This window comes from Schistocerca serialis, chromosome 3, assembly GCF_023864345.2.
Source record: "Schistocerca serialis cubense isolate TAMUIC-IGC-003099 chromosome 3, iqSchSeri2.2, whole genome shotgun sequence".
NCBI lineage: Eukaryota > Metazoa > Arthropoda > Insecta > Orthoptera > Acrididae > Schistocerca > Schistocerca serialis.
Genome location: NC_064640.1, coordinates 423,928,521 through 423,947,656, shown reverse-complemented (window position 1 = coordinate 423,947,656; position 19,136 = coordinate 423,928,521). Strand labels below are relative to the sequence as shown.

At 38.1% G+C, this 19,136-nt stretch overlaps 1 protein-coding gene across 1 annotated transcript in view; it reads left to right on the top strand.

The window, feature by feature from the left end:
• Positions 1–19,136, top strand: part of LOC126470304 (protein unc-79 homolog) — an 857,658-nt gene that overhangs the window by 249,846 nt on the left and 588,676 nt on the right. The window contains exon 15 of the mRNA XM_050098074.1: positions 7,639–7,866. Within this exon, the coding sequence (XP_049954031.1) occupies positions 7,639–7,866 (228 nt within the window). The remainder of the gene's footprint in view (positions 1–7,638; positions 7,867–19,136) is intronic.

The window sequence follows — 19,136 nt, the reverse complement described above, 5'->3', positions numbered from 1 at the left end:
CAGCTGCCACCCATTCCACATCAAACGGTCCCTTCCCTACAGCCTAGGTCTTCATGGCAAACGAATCTGCTACAGTCCGGAATCCCTGAACCATTACACCAACAACCTGAAAACAGCTTTCGCATCCCGCAACTACCCTCCCGACCTGGTACAGAAGCAAATAACCAGAGCCACTTCCTCATCTCCTCAAACCCAGAACCTCCCACAGAAGAACCCCAAAAGTGCCCCACTTGTGACAGGATACTTTCCAGGACTGGATCAGACTCTGAATGTGGCTCTCCAGCAGGGATACGACTTCCTCAAGTCCTGCCCTGAAATGAGATCTGTCCTTCACGAAATCCTCCCCACTCCACCAAGGGTGCCTTTCTGCCGTCCACCTAACCTTCGTAACCCCTTAGTTCATCCCTATGAAACCCCAAACCACCTTCCCTACCCTCTGGCTCCTACCCTTGTAACGCCCCTGGTGTAAAACCTGTCCCATGCACCCTCCCACCACCACCTACTCCAGTCCTGTAACCCGGAAGGTGTACACGATCATAGGCAGAGCCACGTGTGAAAGCACCCACGTGATTTACCAACTGACCTGCCTACACTGTGAAGCTTTCTATGTGGGAATGACCAGCAACAAACTGTCAATTTGCATAAATGGACACAGGCAGACAGTGTTTGTTGGTAATGAGGATCACCCTGTGGCTAAACATGCCTTGGTGCACGGCCAGCACATCTTGGCACAGTGTTACACCATCTGAGTTATCTGGATACTTCCCACTAACACCAACCTATCAGAACTCCTGAGATGGGAACTTGCCCTTCAGTATATCCTCTCTTCTCATTATCCGCCAGGCCTCAATCTCCGCTAATTTCTAATTTCAATTTGCCGCCGCTCATACCTCACCTGTCTTTCAACAACATCTTTGCCTCTGTACTTCCGCCTCGACTGACATCTCCTCCCAAACTCTTTGCCTTTACAAATGTCTGCTTGTGTCTGTGTATGTGCGGATGGATATGTGTGTGTGTGTGAGTGTATACCAGTCCTTTTTTCCCCCTAAGGTAAGTCATTCCGCTCCCGGGATTGGAATGACTCCTTACCCTCTCCCTTAAAACCCACATCCTTTCGTCTTTCCCTCTAATTCCCTCTTTCCTGACTTAACAACCGTTGTTTGCGAAAGCTTGAATTTTGTGTGTATGTTTGTGTTTGTTTACGTGTCTATCGACCTGCCATCACTTTCGTTTGGTAAGTCACATCATCTTTGTTTTTAGATTTACCTAAAATGTTAGATGCATATCATCATAATGGCACTGATTTGGGTACTAAGACTTACCAAAAAAGCACCATTCCCATCATATTTTCTGAAAATTGGGTGGGGAGTCACATTATCCACCTGGCGGCAGCTCCTCATTCTGCTACATCGCTAAATATATTGCTCCATTGGCTAGTCATCCGTATACACCCCAGCTGCCCATCTTCATCTGGAGCACTCACATATATGATACCCAAACACCACCAACCACTTCAAGATTTGAGCAAAGTAGCTTCTGATAGATTTGGAAATTTCATTCATAAGCACTCAGTTGGCCTCCTCTCTAGTTACTGTAAAATCCCAGGATGTTTTTAAAATTAATGGGGTATATTAAGTCCACATTGAAACTCATATTTTAAAAATATATCTTTATCAGCTTTTAAATGAGAACAACAATTTTAAAGCTATGCACGCAGGTTAGTCTGTCCAGGGGATAATCTAACACATGCAATCATGTTCCCTGACTGTGTTTTCAGAATTCATCTTCTGAATGAGTGAGTGCTCTAACTTTCACACCAAAATTCATATAATCCTGGAGGTGCTGATCAAGGCATTATGTTCTTTACCAGCTCCATTTCCCTGAGTGCTGCACAGTCCAATTAAGACTTGTACATCATAGGCAAAACTGTCTATTGAATCTATGACACAGTTTACCAGGCACAGAGACAATGGAAGGTAGTGGAATTTTACTTGATACCTCATTGACATTCAGGGAAATTAAATCTCTGACAAAGTAGTGAAAGATCTTTCAGAGGAGGCCATCATCAAGCTGTGTGCCATTCCCCTGTACACAGTTATCACACTGTTAATCCATAAACTGATTTTCTAATGGGAAAACATATAGCTGGGTAAGAGTTACAATAAGCTGTAACATGTGAAGTTACCTCCATCCCGCAATGAAGCAGAGATGATGACCTTATACCCTTGTGTGCTGGATACATTCCATTAATGCATGGTTTTCTGCTACAGCATGAGGACCTGCCTGTCTGCCTACATCTACATCTACATCTACATGGTTACTCTGTAATTCACACTTAAGTGCCTGGCAGAGGGTTTATCAAATCATTTTCGTACAACTTCTCTACCATTCCTATCTTGAATGGCGCATGGGAAAAAGGAACACCTAAAACTTTCTGTTCGAGCTCTGATTTCTCTTATTTTATTATGATGATCATTTCTCCCTACGTAGGTGGGCGTCAACAAAATATTTTCGCATTCGGAAGTGAAAGTTGGTGATTGAAATTTTGTAAATAGATCTCGCTGCAAAGAAAACTGCCTTTGTTTCAGTGACTGCCACTCCAACTTGTATATCATATTAGTGACACTTTCACCCATATTGCGTGATAACACAAAACAAGCTGCCCTTCTTTGCACTTTTTCGATGTCCTCCGTCAATCCTACCTGGTAAGGATCCCATACCACGCAGAAATATTCCAGCAGAGGATGGACAAATGTAATGTAGGCTGTCTCTTTAGTGGGTATATCACATCCTCTAAGTGTTCTGCCAACAAAGCACAGTCTTTATTTCATCTTCCCCACAATATTATCAATGTGGTCTTTCCAATTTGAGTTGCTCATAATTGTAATTCCTAGGTATTTAGTCCAATTGACAGCCCTTGGATTTGTGCGATTTATCGTATAACCAAAATTTATTAGATTTCTTTTAGTACCCATGTGGATGACCTCACACTTTTGTTTGTTTAGTGCCAATTGCCACTTTTCGCACCATACAGAAATTCTCTCTAGATCATTTTGTAATTGGAATTGATCATCTGATGATTCTACTAGACAGTAAATTACAGCACCATCTGCAAACAATCGAAGGGGGCTGCTCAGATTAACACCTAGATCATTTATGTAAATCAGGAACAGCAGAGGGCCTATGACACTATCTTACAGAATGTCAGATATCACTTCTGTTCTACTCGATGATTTACCATCTATCACTATGAACTGTGACCTCTCTGAGAGGAAATCACGAATCCAGTCACACAACTGAGATGATACTCCATATGCACGTAATTTGATTAATAGTCCCTTGTGAGGAATGGTATCAAAAGCCTTCTGGAAATCTAGGAATATGGAATCAATCTGAGATCCCTTGTCGACAGCACCCATTACTTCATGGGAATAAAGAGCCAGCTGTGTTGCACAAGAACAATATTTTCTGAATCCGTGTTGGTAATGTATCAATAAGTCATTTTCTTCAAGGTGATTCATAATGTATATGTACAGTATATGCTCCAAAATCCTACTGCAAATTGAGGTCAGTGATATGGGTCTGTAATTCAATGGGTTACTCCTATTTCCTTTCTTGAATATTGGAGTGACCTGATCTACTTTCCAGTCCTTAGGAACAGACCTTTTGTCAAGTGAGTGGTTATTTACGTTTGCTAAGAAAGGCGCTATTGTGTCTGCATACTCTGAAAGGAATCTGACTGGTATACCATCTGGACTGGAAGACTTTCATTTCTTAAGTGATTTGAGTTGTTTCGTAACACCTAACATATCTACTTTTATGTCACTCAGGCTAACAGCTGTTCTGGTTTTGAATTCTGGAATATTTACTTTGCCTTCTTTTGTGAAGGAATTATGGAAAACTGTATTTAGTAACTCTGCTTTAGTGACACCATCATCAGTAACATTTCCATTGCTATCACACAGTGACAGTATTGACTGTAGCGCTTATAATGTACTCATTTCAGTGAAATATATTTTAACCTATTGCATATCATATACTGACAGAATAATGGTCCTTGATATAAATGAAGATCTCTCTCTCAGAGTTAGATGATGTCAGGCTGAGCAGAGCAGAGCACATATTTTCAACTTTTGTGGATCACGACTTTCCTTCACTAAAACATTAAGTAAGAGATTTTTGGTGTTGCATAGAGGCTGGTTTATCATGTCCATTATGTGATTAATGTACATTATAGATTTCATTTTACTCAATGTCTATATGTAGTTTTCTTTGTTAATCACAAAGTAAAGGGCCCTAAAGCAAACATCAACAACATTAACACACAGTTTATGCCTCAGATGCTGATTGCCTGACTGTTTAGTCCCAAAATACAAATCCACACAGCAAAATTTAACTACAAAATTTGGGGAAAGAGCTCTTGATTGAGGGAACCTAACTGTCTAGATCCCCTTGTCCAATCCATGTGTGCATACCACACAGTTGTTAATACCCCTAAGATAACAATCATAATAAAAGGTCTGTTCAAAAAATTCTGGAACATTCATAATTTCACACCAGTGGTATGTTGGAGGGAAATGTAGTTGGTATCCCTGCACACACCTGTGTTTAATGTGTAACTGCTGGAAGTTTCATTATTGTTTGCCCGTTAGTTATTGTTGAGTGCTATATTGAGTACAACGTTGTGTCACACAGTTTGCGAATTTCGAGATGGCAGAGTTAGAGGAGCATTGTGTCTGCATTAAATTTTGTGTGAAACTCAAGAAAACCTTACAGAGATACACCAAATGATGCAGAAAGCAAACAGTGATGAGTGCTTAAGCCATACTCAGTGTTACAAATGGTTCACACAGTTTAAAAATCGCCAGATGGAAGTTAAAGATGTCCCTCATTCAAGTTGCCCTTCAATGTCTACCAACAATGCTCATGTAATGAATACAATGAAATTTTGCATGCTAATTGAAGACAGACTGTCTTTGAGATTGCAGAACAATGTAACAATTAAGTATGATCATTTCATGAAATCCTGACACAGCAACTTGGATTGCATCATGCTGCTGCTAAGTTCATCCCACGGCTCATGAGTCAAGACCAAAAATACCATCACCTTGCAATCTGTGAAGAGGTTTTGGATTGTGTAGATGAGAATGAGATGTTCCTTAAGAGAATTATAACTGGTGATGAGATGTTGGTTTATGGTTATGATGTTGAGACCAAGGTTCACTCTTGACAATGGGTCAGGAAAGTTTCTCTCAAGACCAGAAATAGGTCATGAGGTCAGGTCAAATGTCAAACCCATGCCGATAGTTTTATTTGATGTTGAAGGATTAGTTCATCATGAATTCATGCCACAGGAGAAATTGTTAACCAATGGTACTATTGGTTCATGTTGCAACACCTTTGAGAAAGTGTGAGAAGGAAATGGCCTGAATTGTGGCAAGAAAACTCGTGGCTCTTGCATCACGATGATGCATGCGCACATTCATCCCTGTTAGTGCATGACTATTGCACAAAAAACAAATCACTGTGCTGCCTCATCCTCCGTACACTCCAAACCTGGCCCCTGTGGACTCTTTTTTTATTTGCAAAGCTGAAACCCCCATTGAAAGTGTGAAGCCTGCAGTGATAGAGGAGATAAATGAAAAGTCATGGACAGCACTTTATGTGATCCAGCAAGAGGCATACCAAGACTGATTCTGGAAGTGGAAATGGCATTGGAAGTGGTGTAACAGTTGTGGAGGAGAGTATTTTGAAGGAGATCATGCACAGTAAGTAAAAGGTAATAGCAGAAATATTGAACAGGCCTTATATGTCACTTTACAGGGACCAAATATGGGAAGCCTGCTCACAAACCCTCAATGCAAACAGTGTGAATATTCGAAGTTTTCCACCCTGTGGACCACATGTATATTGAGTAATTCCACAGTTTTGCCCAAAATCGAATGGGATGCCAACAAGCTATGATGTCATCTTTTGCCATACAGCTCAATTTTTGTGCATCATAGAGTGGCTTGGGGTGAAAAAACTGTTCTCCCAGCTGTTGTCAGCTTTCCAGACTATGGAACTGCTACTACTAATTCAAATAGCTCCTCAACTGGCTTCATGAGGCTGAGTGCACTCCATTCCAGTCCTCCCATGAAAGAAAAATCTTTGGCAGCACCAGGGATTGAATGTGGGTCCTCAACATGGCAGTAGATCACTCAGCTACACAGGTGAACTACCAAATGTAACACTATACATTAAATAGTCATTTGTAATTGCTATATTCTTTGTGAACTGTCCAGTGTTATGGGTGACACAATGACCAAATGACTGTTATATGATGTTATTAACTGGAAACTTGTAGGCTCTGTTCACACATGGTATAAAGACTGATTGTATTGATGTTAACGCATTGAGATTCTGAAGCATGCATGTGAGACTACTATGAGCATAACTCTAATGAGCTTTAGCTCTGTTCACATGTCTAACAAAACTCTTCAGGCTCTAACAGACTAGCATACCAATTTATGGGATGTCAGATATGCTACTGGAAAATGTGAATTCTTGGACTTTTGGTATTCTGCCTTGGAAGAACTGTGAGTAGTTGACTAAGATTAGGTGAAGTTTCATTTGCTACAGATGTGTGAAGAGAACAGAAAATTCAAAGTAAAATAAGGCAACACAGTTAATTATTTTATATCCTTAAAATTATGCAAAATTCACAACTACTGTTTATAAAATACTGACTATTGTTACTTCAGTACTTGGCTTTGTTCTCTTTTATAACAATATTTGTTATTACTATTTGACACTTAATTGCAGCAAATATACGCATGTTGTCACCTTTGCAGCAGTAGATGCACTAAAAGTGAACTTCTAATCAGCTGTTACTTATATAGCAGCTTTCTATCACTTGAATGATTAAATTTAGTATTGCTTTAAAATATCAATGATCTTTACCTATTTTTATTAATGGATAGTTGCATTTGTGTAATGTGGCTAGTCAAAAGCTTTGCATCCAGTTTTATTTTCAACCACAGCCCCATATTCTGTGATATTAACTATTGTTTACAATATTTGTTTGTAGAAGCTTGCGTCTTAGCATTTTGTCAATAGAAGACAGGTCAATCTAGGTTTCTATGGAATGATAGTTGTGATCATGGAAAGTGGTAAACACACAAATAGCAATTTTAGAAAACATAACAAAACCTAATTTTATTTGTCATTTTTTAAAATGTTTGATTGTTCTTATGCTGATTTTCAGTTTCCAGAGAATGATATCTTTCACCATTTAATGATGTACTTTAATCAGTATACATTTTATGATGAAAATTTGTCTAAATAAAAAGTGGCTTTTAAAAAAAATTATTTTCAGGTTAATTTATTGACCTCTTTTTGAACTTGTTTGTAAAAATTTTTAATTTGTGGAGCTTGATGTTAAAATTTTTTTTTAAATTTCTCAGTTTCACAAATCTTTAGTGTGCACTAGTTGTATAAGTCTATGAGTTGTTTATCTTAAATATGTTTTAACAGTGAAATTTAAAATTTTTTTACAAAGAGGGAGATACGTGTTTCATTATATGACTCAAATAACTAACCATTGACACAATCCTCAATAATATGTAAAGGCAAATATTAATAGGAGCATGTTAACAGCTGGAGCTACAGAAGATAGAGCGGCATACAGGAGTGACTGGTGTTCTGTCACAAGATGTGTGCCAACTGCTGAAAGCAATGGTTGCTGTTTCATGGCGTACAGGTCACACATGTCGTATTGATGATAATGATCAGTGTGTCTTCTGTGAATCATGTGTAATGTGGTACCAACTGGCATTGGAATTAGTCAAGCTGTTTGCACCACAACAGCCTGCCCATCTACCAGATGTGAGTTTTGTTAAATTACTGCAGACTACATAAATCTGTACCTTTAATATATCTGCACTGTACCTGATAAGTGTGATACTGAAATGAAATGGTATTTTAAACTGTAATCAGTATTTAACAATCGCAAGTCATTTAACTCGTAATAATATCATTGCATGTATTTAATACATCATACAACTAAAGGAAACTGTTTCCATGGCATGAAAAGTTTCTAGGGTAATAGTTATTAATAAACATTTGTTAGAACTTTGTAAGAAATGGTACTATATTGTCAGTTATGTTGTCAAACTCCTGGTATTCTTCATTGGAGGAGGAGAATATTTTTATTATATGTTGAAAATAAATAGTGCTACAGCCTAAGCTTTGTCCAGTTTGGAGCAGAAGATACAGTCACCATTGATTTAGCTGTGAATCATTTCTCCACTATGTATAGACAGATAGACTACTGGAAAAGCAAGGATTACAAAGCTTGCTGGGAAAACTCTGTCTTCATAATACTTGATGCCCTCTATCAGTTAAACTGTATGGCACATAATCTGTGCAACACTCCAATTTTCTTCTAATGTGTGATGGACCACCTGTTTGAATTTTTCATATCCATTATGTGTTTTTGCTTTCTGAAAGACATGTCATGTTTTCAAAGACATACGAGGAGCATCTAAAGTAGTAAATAACTATACTGAAATGTATTTAAGCAACAGGCCTTCATTTGCATGAGACATTGTACTCTTTATCACCCAATAAAGAAACATCTTAGAGCACCAAGTAAATGGAGCTGTAGTCCATAACAATATATAGAAATAAAAACCTTAATAGGTTTTCCAACTCCTCAGTACATTCATAGTTTCAGAAGTTTACACAAAATGTGCTCCTAATACAGGTACTTCATGAAACATTAGAGTACCAAGGCACAACCACTGCTAGAAATCTACATCTACATCTACATCCATACTCCACAAGCCACCTGACGGGATGAGGCAGAGGGTACCTTGAGTACCTCTATTGGTTCTCCCTTCTATTCCAGTCTTGTATTGTTTGTGGAAAGAAAGATTATTCGTATCCCTCTGTGTGGGCTCTAATCTCTCTGATTTTATCCTCATGGTCTCTTCTCGAGATATACGTACGAGGGAGCAATATACTGCTTGAGTCCTCGGTGAAGGCATGTTCTTGAAACTTCAACAAAAGCCCGTACCGAGCTACTGAGCATCTCTCTTGCAGAGTCTTCCACTGGAGTTTATCTATCATCTCTGTAATGCTTTCGTGATTACTAAATGATCCTGTAACGAAGCGTGCTGCTCTCCATTGGATCTTCTCTATCTCTTCTATCAACCATATCTGGTACAGATCCCACACCAGTGAGCAGTATTCAAGCAGTGGGCGTCAATTCTTTGCAGATCCTCCTGCATTTCAGTACAATTTTCCATTATTACAACCTCTTGATATACTACAGCATCATCCGCGAAAAGCCTCAGTGAACTTCTGATGTTATTTACCAGGTCATTTATCTATATTGTGAATAGTAACAGTCCTGTGACACTCCCCAGAGGCACACCTGAAATCACTCTTACTTCAGAAGAATTCTCTTCATTGAGAATGACATGCTGCATTCTGTTATCTAGTAACTCTTCAATCGAATCACACGATTGGTCTGATAGTCCATATGCTCTTACTTTGTTCATTAAACAACTGTGGGGAACTGTATCAAATGCCTTGCAGAAGTCAAGAAACACGGCATCTACCTGGGAACCCGTGTCCATGGCCCTCTGAGTCTCGTGGGTGAATAGCACAAGCTGGGTTTCACACGATCATCTTTTTCAACACCCATGCTGATTCCTACAGAGTAGATTTCTAGTCTCCAGAAAAGTCATTACACTCGAAGATAATACGTGTTCCGAAATTCTACAACTGATCGATGTTAGAGATATAGGTCTACAGTTCTGATCATCTGTTCGACATCCCTTCTTGAGAACAGGGATGACCTGTGCCCTTTACCAATCTTTTGGATTGCTACACTCTCCTAGAGATCTATGGTACACCGATGCAAGAAGGGGGGCAAGTTCCTTTGCGTACTCTGTGTAAAATTGAACTGGTATCCCATCAGGTCCAGCTGCCTTTCTTCTTTTGAGTGAGTTTAATTGTTTTTCTAACCCTCTGTCATCTATTTTGATATCTACCATTTTGTCATCTGTGTGACAATCTAGAGAAGAAACTACAGTGCAGTCTTCCTCTGTGAAACAGCTTTGGAAAAAGACATTTAGTATTTCGTCCTTTAGTCTGTCATCCTCTGTTTCAGTACCATTTTGGTCATAAAGAAATGCTACAAGGGGCATTAGGTTTTGTTGAAACAAGGATCGATAATAATCTTTCTCAGTCCTCAAGGATGTGGTATTATCTTTTGTCATACAGACAAAAATTCCAAGTTAGATCTTCACAGTGTTGCTAGTGGTTATAGGAAAGGTGCAGCTCTAATGTAAATCATCACACAAACTAAAAACATTATTTGTAACTTTTATGAAATATTCTGCCAGTATTTGGAGGAACACAGATGTATTATAAACTTAAATACACAGTATTGATGTCTGGAACATCAATACTGTGTGTTTAAGTATTTAAGATTATTTATGTTTTCCTCCAAAGTGCTTTCCATAGTTGAGAAGATTTACAATGCAACAGAAAAAGTGGCCTTGAAATTGTCTGAAGGGTTGGTATGTTTCAATCTTAGGAATTAAGTATAGCATTCACTAAGTTAAAAGAAAGAGTTGTGTGGGATTGTTGGCTGCGAGGCCCTCAGGGTTAGGTTCAGCTGCCAATCAGAAATGATTTCCTCCTTCATGCACAATGCCTTCTTTCTTTTCAGTGTGTAAGACTGTGGCTTATGTGTGTCTGTTGATTGTTGATGATTGAAATGGATGTGTATATAGTGGGTGTCATGTTAATGCTGAGGGAAAAGAGACAAGGAAACCTGGTGCCAGAACATTTCCTGGTCATCTCAAACAGCACCAAGAAGATAGCAGAACTTTATGTCCCATCTGACCAATAGCTCACCATCTACAGTGACATGCCCTCTCTCCATGAGATGCTGCACATTGGTGTTGAGTTTACCACAGAACATTTATGCCAAGTCTGGTGGTTAGGTACTATACTCCACCACCTCTCCTCCCCTTGTAGATGAATACTGGTGGAGAAAATTTCTTCCACAATGAGAATTTGAACTGGCTAACTTAGAGTTGAGTGCCATCACAAGGAACAAAAAACCTTGGCTGTGAGGGCAGATATTCACTATGGTAATGGATTATGGTTTCTTATGTGCTCAACATGTCATAAGGATCAGTTAGGTTAATAGGCAAGATGGACACTGAGGGTTCAGTGAATACACAGAAACTGTCTTTTGAGAAATTATCTAGCCATGGATAATATCCCATCAGTGAAGCTGAGGACCATGAATGAGTTACAGATAGAAGCAGCTCTCAAAGGAGAATACCAATTAAGGGACTGAGCATTTTGCACACTGAATTACAGTGCAGTAGGCTAGAAATGCATTCTTTATTGTAACATCTACTTTACAGCCAGCCAGCCTGAAGTATTTTCATGATTCACAAATGTTTGGTCATTTGGAATTTCTGAAGAAGAGTGACAGAGTTGGATACAGCTCTGATTTATCACAGTTGTAATAATCCATCAACCACTATATAAGGCACTGTATGGAATAACAGAAACAGAAATATGATTTTTAACTAAACTACCCCAATGATATCTGCACTCTTCTGTTTGTAGATGTCTAGTTTCACTATATTGCAGTTGGCCTGTTAAGGAGATTTCCAAAGTCAACAAATGGGAATAAGAGGTTAATAGTGTCCACTGCCTACATCACCCAGTACTCTGTTAGCCACATTGCATCAGCTGCTGATATGCCATAAACTGCATATTTCCATGTGAATGATGTAATTATGAAACACTTAGCACTTTGTTCTATGATCTTTGATTATTAGCAAGTCTTTTTACAGTCTACCTTAGCATTAGAGACAATGTTGTGCTGCACCATTTTCCACAGGATTATAGGTGTCTACCAGCTACAAATTAATCCCCTTATGGAACATTTAATTGGATTTTAATGATACACTTTCCATCTACATTGATATCAATGTTAATGTACATGGGAGTCATATTTGTCAAAAGAACTTCCCAGGAAGAATGGGCTACAATACTCCTTGTCATGACATATCTCTACAATACAGTAAAGTAAATTGCTTCATGGTCCATGCCATGGCTGCAAGTACAAACTTACAAGGCCAAAATACAATGGCTGTCTTCTGCCCATTTAAATCTATTTTATCACAGACTAACAAGTTCACCTCGTGGTGTGTTACATTAGGTTTAATGCCTATTCAAGAAAGTCCATTGTAAGAAAAATTACTAATAACCTATTTTCCCCTATATCAAGTACTGTACTTCTTACTGGATGTTATGTACACAACTGGAATTATGATTATACTAAAAAGACAGAAGCATAGAGACACTGCCCATGTTCTCTAAAAGATGCCATGTGCCAATCCTCCAGCAGAGACTGGTAACAGCAATCTCAAATGTAGATAACGTGAAGATACAAGTCAGCATATTGACACATCAATGAGAAGGGCTAAGAGTGAACATTGGAATGATGAGGAGAATGTGACTACACGACAAGGGTATACAGGTGTTCATGTACTAACACATAAGCAGATTTGACATGATCCAGAGCCAGGATACTGGAGGCAGGTTTGAAATCATCTCTGAAATTGGAAATAGCTGCTTTCCTAAGACACGGAGCAGTGTTGTAAACTTGCATTATCCAGCACAGTGGAGCAGTTATAGTAAATAGGTGGCAACTTGCAGCTTCCAGGATAGATACCAGCCTCCTGCCAGAAGTACTATTTAAACTGTTCTGCAGTATATGAGAATCATCTTGTTGTCATATGTTTGAATGATCCAGGACAAATTTTTGCTGTGTATGAACTAGAGCACTTCCTACTCAAGATATGCTTGATCTGGAGAAACTTCAGGCAATACCTTTTAAATATGGGATGTGTCTCATTATTTCTTTATTTATACTTGCTATATAAAGTTTGGTGAAAATAAAATATTATGGAACATAAAAGTATAGTTGCTTCTGCTGCACTTCACATTGAAGCTAAATCATGTAGAAACCTAAGTTTTGAGGATAGGCTGCTGAAACTAGAAGTTGAATCAGTTAATACCAAATGAGACATCAGCAGGCCTTAAAAAGTCTTTAACCATATAAAACTGCAACAGAGACCCATGTTTTACATCAGCATTACAAGAAAACAAATTTTTCTGGAGTGGATATTGCTATTTGTTATTAATAAGACAATGAAATACCAAATTATTAACAAAAATATATCCTATAATATAAGTAAGGTGGTAAAATATTTTTGAAAATAAATGTAATATACTCCTTGGAAATAATACAAAACGATGTCTGCAAACAATTAAAAAAGTCAATCATATATAATGATTTTAGGCCAGAGGTAAGGACAAAGTTAAAAGTAGCTTTTTGAAGATAATTTTAAATTAAATATCAAAAGATATAAGGGAGGCTCATTACTGTAAATCTCCATCAAGAAGAAATGTCCTTGTGAAAAAATCTCAATAAATATCTTGTAAGAGAATGAATATCAAAAGCAACATATAGAATTAAAATGAGATTGATTTTATTCTGCCAAACAGTAAGGAAGGTGTACATGGTGTATAATTCACAAAACAATTCAGCATAATTAGTATCCTCTGGCTTTTTTGATATAGAATATATTACAAACTGAGTTACAAAGAGCTGAACCCATGAAAACAAATTCATAGTCAAACAATGGAATATCCCAGATGAAATAATGGCAATATTACCAAAGGGATATATTGCAACTCATCATATGGGAGAGATGCTGAGTCACAGGCAGACACACAAAAAGACTGATATACATGTGAGCTTTCGACCAAAAGACCTTCTTCTAACATAGAAAACACATACACATTCACACTGAAATAAAACTGACAATCAAGTTTAGGTCTCTAGCAAATTAAGACACTATAAACTAATATGCCCTCCCAGAAATCATTGACCTGCCACTGGGTGGTGGGTTACATGCCTCAAAGATACAGGTGGGAACCGTGTCAGAGGGATAACTGTGGAGCGATCAGATTAATTTATGGTTCCTAAAGAAAGGCAGTGGTTTTTCTGGAGTTTGGAACTTGCAGAGGTGGCTCTTATGATGTATTATTTACTCATCTTGACATGTGTTAGGATATGCTTTTATTTTGACCAGGTTTGAACATCCCATGCTTTTACTTCAGCCACAAAAATTATGTTGTTTCTCCACCTCACTCTGATGCACATTATTTACTGACTAATCTTGCCCATAGTTTTATAGGAGTTGCATTGTGATTTGTCACTATCATCACATAGATTTAAGAGCCTGTCAGAGTTGTCATGATTTAACGACCACTCATCATTTAATGACATAATTTGTTACATTTGTGTCACAATGCCAGAAAACAAAACTTTTATCATGCTGAGCTAGATTTCATAACCTGACTTACTACACTGGTGATTTCCATTCAGAAACTGCCTGGAGGCATATTTTCTAATACATGAATGACAGGATGGTGAAATGTTTGGTAAACAGTCAAGAAATCCCAATTTAAATGGTGAAAATTGCGTGCAGAAAACATCAATAGTCACAGACATTAATTAACTAACTTTAATAATTGCTTTTTTTTCACAATATCAATTTATCTCTGTGGGCTATTGGCTGATTTTATGTGAGTTAGACAATTTGGTATCAAGATGCCACCAAGGTATGTTTATTTTTATGTCTAAATACAATACTTGTCGAATATCACAACACTATCACATTTATACCCCACCGACAAAGAGTTACTGTTAACACATGTTTTGGGGCTTTACCATTTCATCATTTTGCAGAATACCAGTACTATTATCATATACCTCCTCTTCATATTTTGCTTACGCATTACAGAAATTTATAAATTAGGATAGCAGAGAAATATGTACCCATTTGTAACAGTTATCATGGTTTCCAATGCTCTCGTGGGGAACACATTTAAGAAGATTATTAATTTTTTTTTCATCTAGCAAGTGGAATGGTACACACCCTGTGTCACTGCTATATCCATTACGCTGTGCTGGTTTGCAGTCTCCTCAAGAGCTTTCAAGTTTCTCAGCCATTACTACTAAAGAATCTTCTCATTGTTCTCTAGTATCAGTCATATCATTAAATCAAAATTTTTTGCACCATCGCTCAGTAATTCTAGCTTTAAATGTTCTTTTTATGTTACTTATGGGCTGTGTCACATTTTGACCAAGATTGTATTTTAGTACAGTATCGATCCAGAGTGACGCACCCAACTGTTGCTATGATATTAACACAGAACAGGGTATTTGTATGTAATACCAGCACCATTTGCCCCATCATGATTTTGGTAATAATCAAGCTGTGAAAGGCATAGATAGCATGAATATAATTGTTGAAATAGGTGCCAGTGTAATCTCACAACATGAAAATCTGAGCTTGCAACAAAGAGTTATGCAGTAGAATTCCAAGCATACGATCAAACTGTGATTACTATAAATACTGTAATTAATTTGCAATGAAAGGTTCTTTTTGCTGAACTTACAGAATTGGTAAAATTTAATCATAGTGTATGGTACTAATAATGTCTCTTTCATTGAATAGTGTTCCTAGTAACTGTCTCACATTAAATTGATGAGAAATGTCAGCCAATGCATAATGACTTTTTTAAAACGAAAACTAAAAAACATATAGTGGTTTAGAACCTGATATTGAAAGGATACTTATTTATTGGCAGTTCTATAAGGTGCCAGACTTACATGAAATGAAACAAACACAAGAGATTGAAAACAGAGTTGCTCTGACCGAAGTTAAATGTTAACAAGCAAACAGTCTTATGAATATGTTGATTGCTCTCACTTTAAATCACAGTCATTTTCCTCTGGTAACCTATCAGGAAATATTCTATAAATAAGCCCCTAAGGTATGAAATACAATCTGAAAGTTCTTATGTGTTTTGCATTGATTTACACTCTATTATTTCCCATCAATCATGGTGCACCATTTGACTCGTTATTATATTTGGAAATATGTAGCACTTTGGTTTGACCACAGGTGGCAGGCTAATCACTAGATATGTAATCTCTGAACAGTACAGCCCATTTTCCTAACTGCTTTCATTGTGTGAGTAGACAACATGTACTGTGATCACCAAGGGCAGTGCAGGCAACATGGTTTCTGTGGAAGAAGGGTGTAAACACTGCAGATATTCACAGTCTATTGGTGGAAGTGTGTGTAGTGTGTGCATGGTTACCAAAAGTCCTCTTTCAAAATGATAATGCTTGTGTTCACACAAGTTGAAAAACCATGGCTACCCTTGCTGAAATAGCATTCAAGGTACTGCCAGACCCACTGCATTCACCTGACATGGTCCCTTCTGGTCACCATCTCTTCAGGGCTATGAAGGAACCTCAGAGCAGACTTCTCTTTGCAGACTTCAAGGAAATGCAAGCAGCTGTTTGCTGTGGTTATGACAGACTCTACAAAATTGGTTCAAGGAGGGCCTATATAAGTTACAGGGGCCAAGTCAGGAGAATACGCCAGTTGTGGCACTGCCTGGAATGCTATTTCAGTGATGGCAGCCAGGTTTTTCTGATTCATATGAAGATGAGCACTGACACGTTGCAAGAGCACTTTTCATGATGGTGCACACTCTCATCACACTCCCTTCAACCGTCTGTGAATACATGCAGTATTTACACCTGCCTTCCACAGAAACCATGTTGTCCATGTTGTCCTTGATGATCACACTCCTTGTTGTCCAATATGTAATGACAGCAGTTGGAAATAGGCTATACTGTGCAGGGATTACAGTCCAGTGATTGATTGTCTTGTCACCTATGATTAGATGAAAGTAGTACATACCTGCAACTGTAATGATGAATCAAATGGGACACCATGAATGTTATGAAAAAACAAAGTGTAAGTCAATACTGAATGGCCCTTGTATACACCAGGCAACTTTTTTATTGCTTATTTATATGATTGAACCAGTATCAGGCTACACAACCATCTCCAGCTTTTGTGCCATCATAGAATTTCTGTAAATTGTTTGGAAGCTTTGCTTTAACTTGATATGTAGTACTAAAAGCTACAACCTGTGAGGGGACAAAAGTAAATTATACCACTACTGAAGATCGAAATGTAGCCTGATACCAGTCCAGTTTATATAAATAAATTATGAAATAAGCAGCCATATACATTTCATCACCTACTTATGTGCTTAGTGAGAAGACTGTCACATCTTCATAATTAGTCAATAGTCAAGAGATGGCAAACTCATATGAAAATTCATTTTTACTATAGAAGAAACACTCTTTATGCCTATGCCCCACTACTATTTATTTTACATGTCCTAAGCTTCATGTTACAACTTCATTTTCTAATGTTACTCTATCAGACATGTTATACATACCTTCTGGAACGCTATGAAACAGAAAATCTTCAACCACCAAAGAAATTAAATGGTAATACAAAATATATCAATATCTTATAACATACAACAAACAAATTAAATGATGTTATGGGGCACTGATGGTGTAACCTGTGATTATATGTTAGTATCTATGAAACAATAACTCTAAAATTGGCATTTCAACATGAAACATAGATAATGTAAAATAAAAAGTTATGAAGCATAGACAAACTGTCTGTTTTCTTATGAATCATTATTATATTTTCCCAAGAACACACAGTCACTATAGTTAAGATGAAAACTCTTCATGTACACACATAAATGAATGTTTTGCATCACCCCTCTCTTTTGAAATTCATAGCATTGAAACCAAAAATTGGCTCTGAGGCATGCATATACACAGAAGAGGCAAAGAAACTAGTACACCCACCTAATATAATGTAGGGTTCCCATGAGCATGCAGGAGTGCAGCAATACAATGTGGCATGGACTCGTCCAATGTCTGAAGTAGTGCTGGAGGGAACTGACACCATGAATCCTGCAGCGCTGTCCATAAATCCGTAAGAGTATGAGGGGGTGGAGATGTCTTTTGAACTGCACATTGCAAGGCATCGCAGATATGCTCAATAATATTCATGTCTTGGGAGTCTGGTGGCCAGTGGAAGTGTTTAAGCTTGGAAGAGTGTTCCTGGAGCAATTCTGGATGTGTGGGGCCTCATATTGTCTTTCTGGAATTGCCCAAGTCTGTTGGAACACACAATAGTCATGAATGGATGCTGATGATTGGACAGGATGCTTAAGTTTGTGTCACCAGTCAGAATCATATTTATACGTATCAGGGATCTCATACCACTTCAACTGCACATGGCCCACACCACTGCAGAGCTTCCACCAACTTCAACAGTCCCATGCTGACATGCAGGGTCCATGGATTCATGAGGTTGCCTCCATACTCATACATGTCCACCCGCTTGATACAATTTAGAATGAGACTTGTCCAACCAGACAACATGTTTCCAGTCATCAACAGGTCAATGTTGGTGTTGATGGACAGGCATAAAGCTTTGTATCACGCAGTCATCAAGTGTACACGAGTGGGCCTTTGGCTCCAAAAGCCCATATCAATGATGTTTCATTGAATAGTTGACATGCTCACACTTTTTGATGGCCCAGAATTGAAATCTGCAGCAATTTGCAGAAGGGTTGCACTTCTGTCATGCTGAAAAATTCTCTTCAGTCATTGTTGGTCTCGATCTTGCAAGATCTTTTTCCAGTTGCAACGATGTCAGAGATTTGATGTTTTACCAGATTACTGATATTCACGGTACACTTGTGAAATGGTCATATGGGAAAATCCCCACTTCATCACTACCTCAGAGATGCTGTGTCCCATTGCTCATGTGCTGACTACAACACGACATTCAAACTCATTTAAATCTTGATAACTTGCCATTGTAGCAGCAGTAATCAGTCTAACAACTGTGCAAGACACTTGTTGTCATATATAGGTGTTGCTGATGGCAGTGCCATGTTCTGCCTGTTTACATATCTCTGTATCTGAATACGCATACCTATACCAGTTTCTTTGGTGCTTCAGTATAAATTCATTTGCAATGTCTCCAGATCATCAAATCAAATAACAAACTTGTGTAACAACAAAATTCTTTCTTTTGCAATGGGGTTTTTTCATAGCCCTCCTGATCAGTGTCAATACA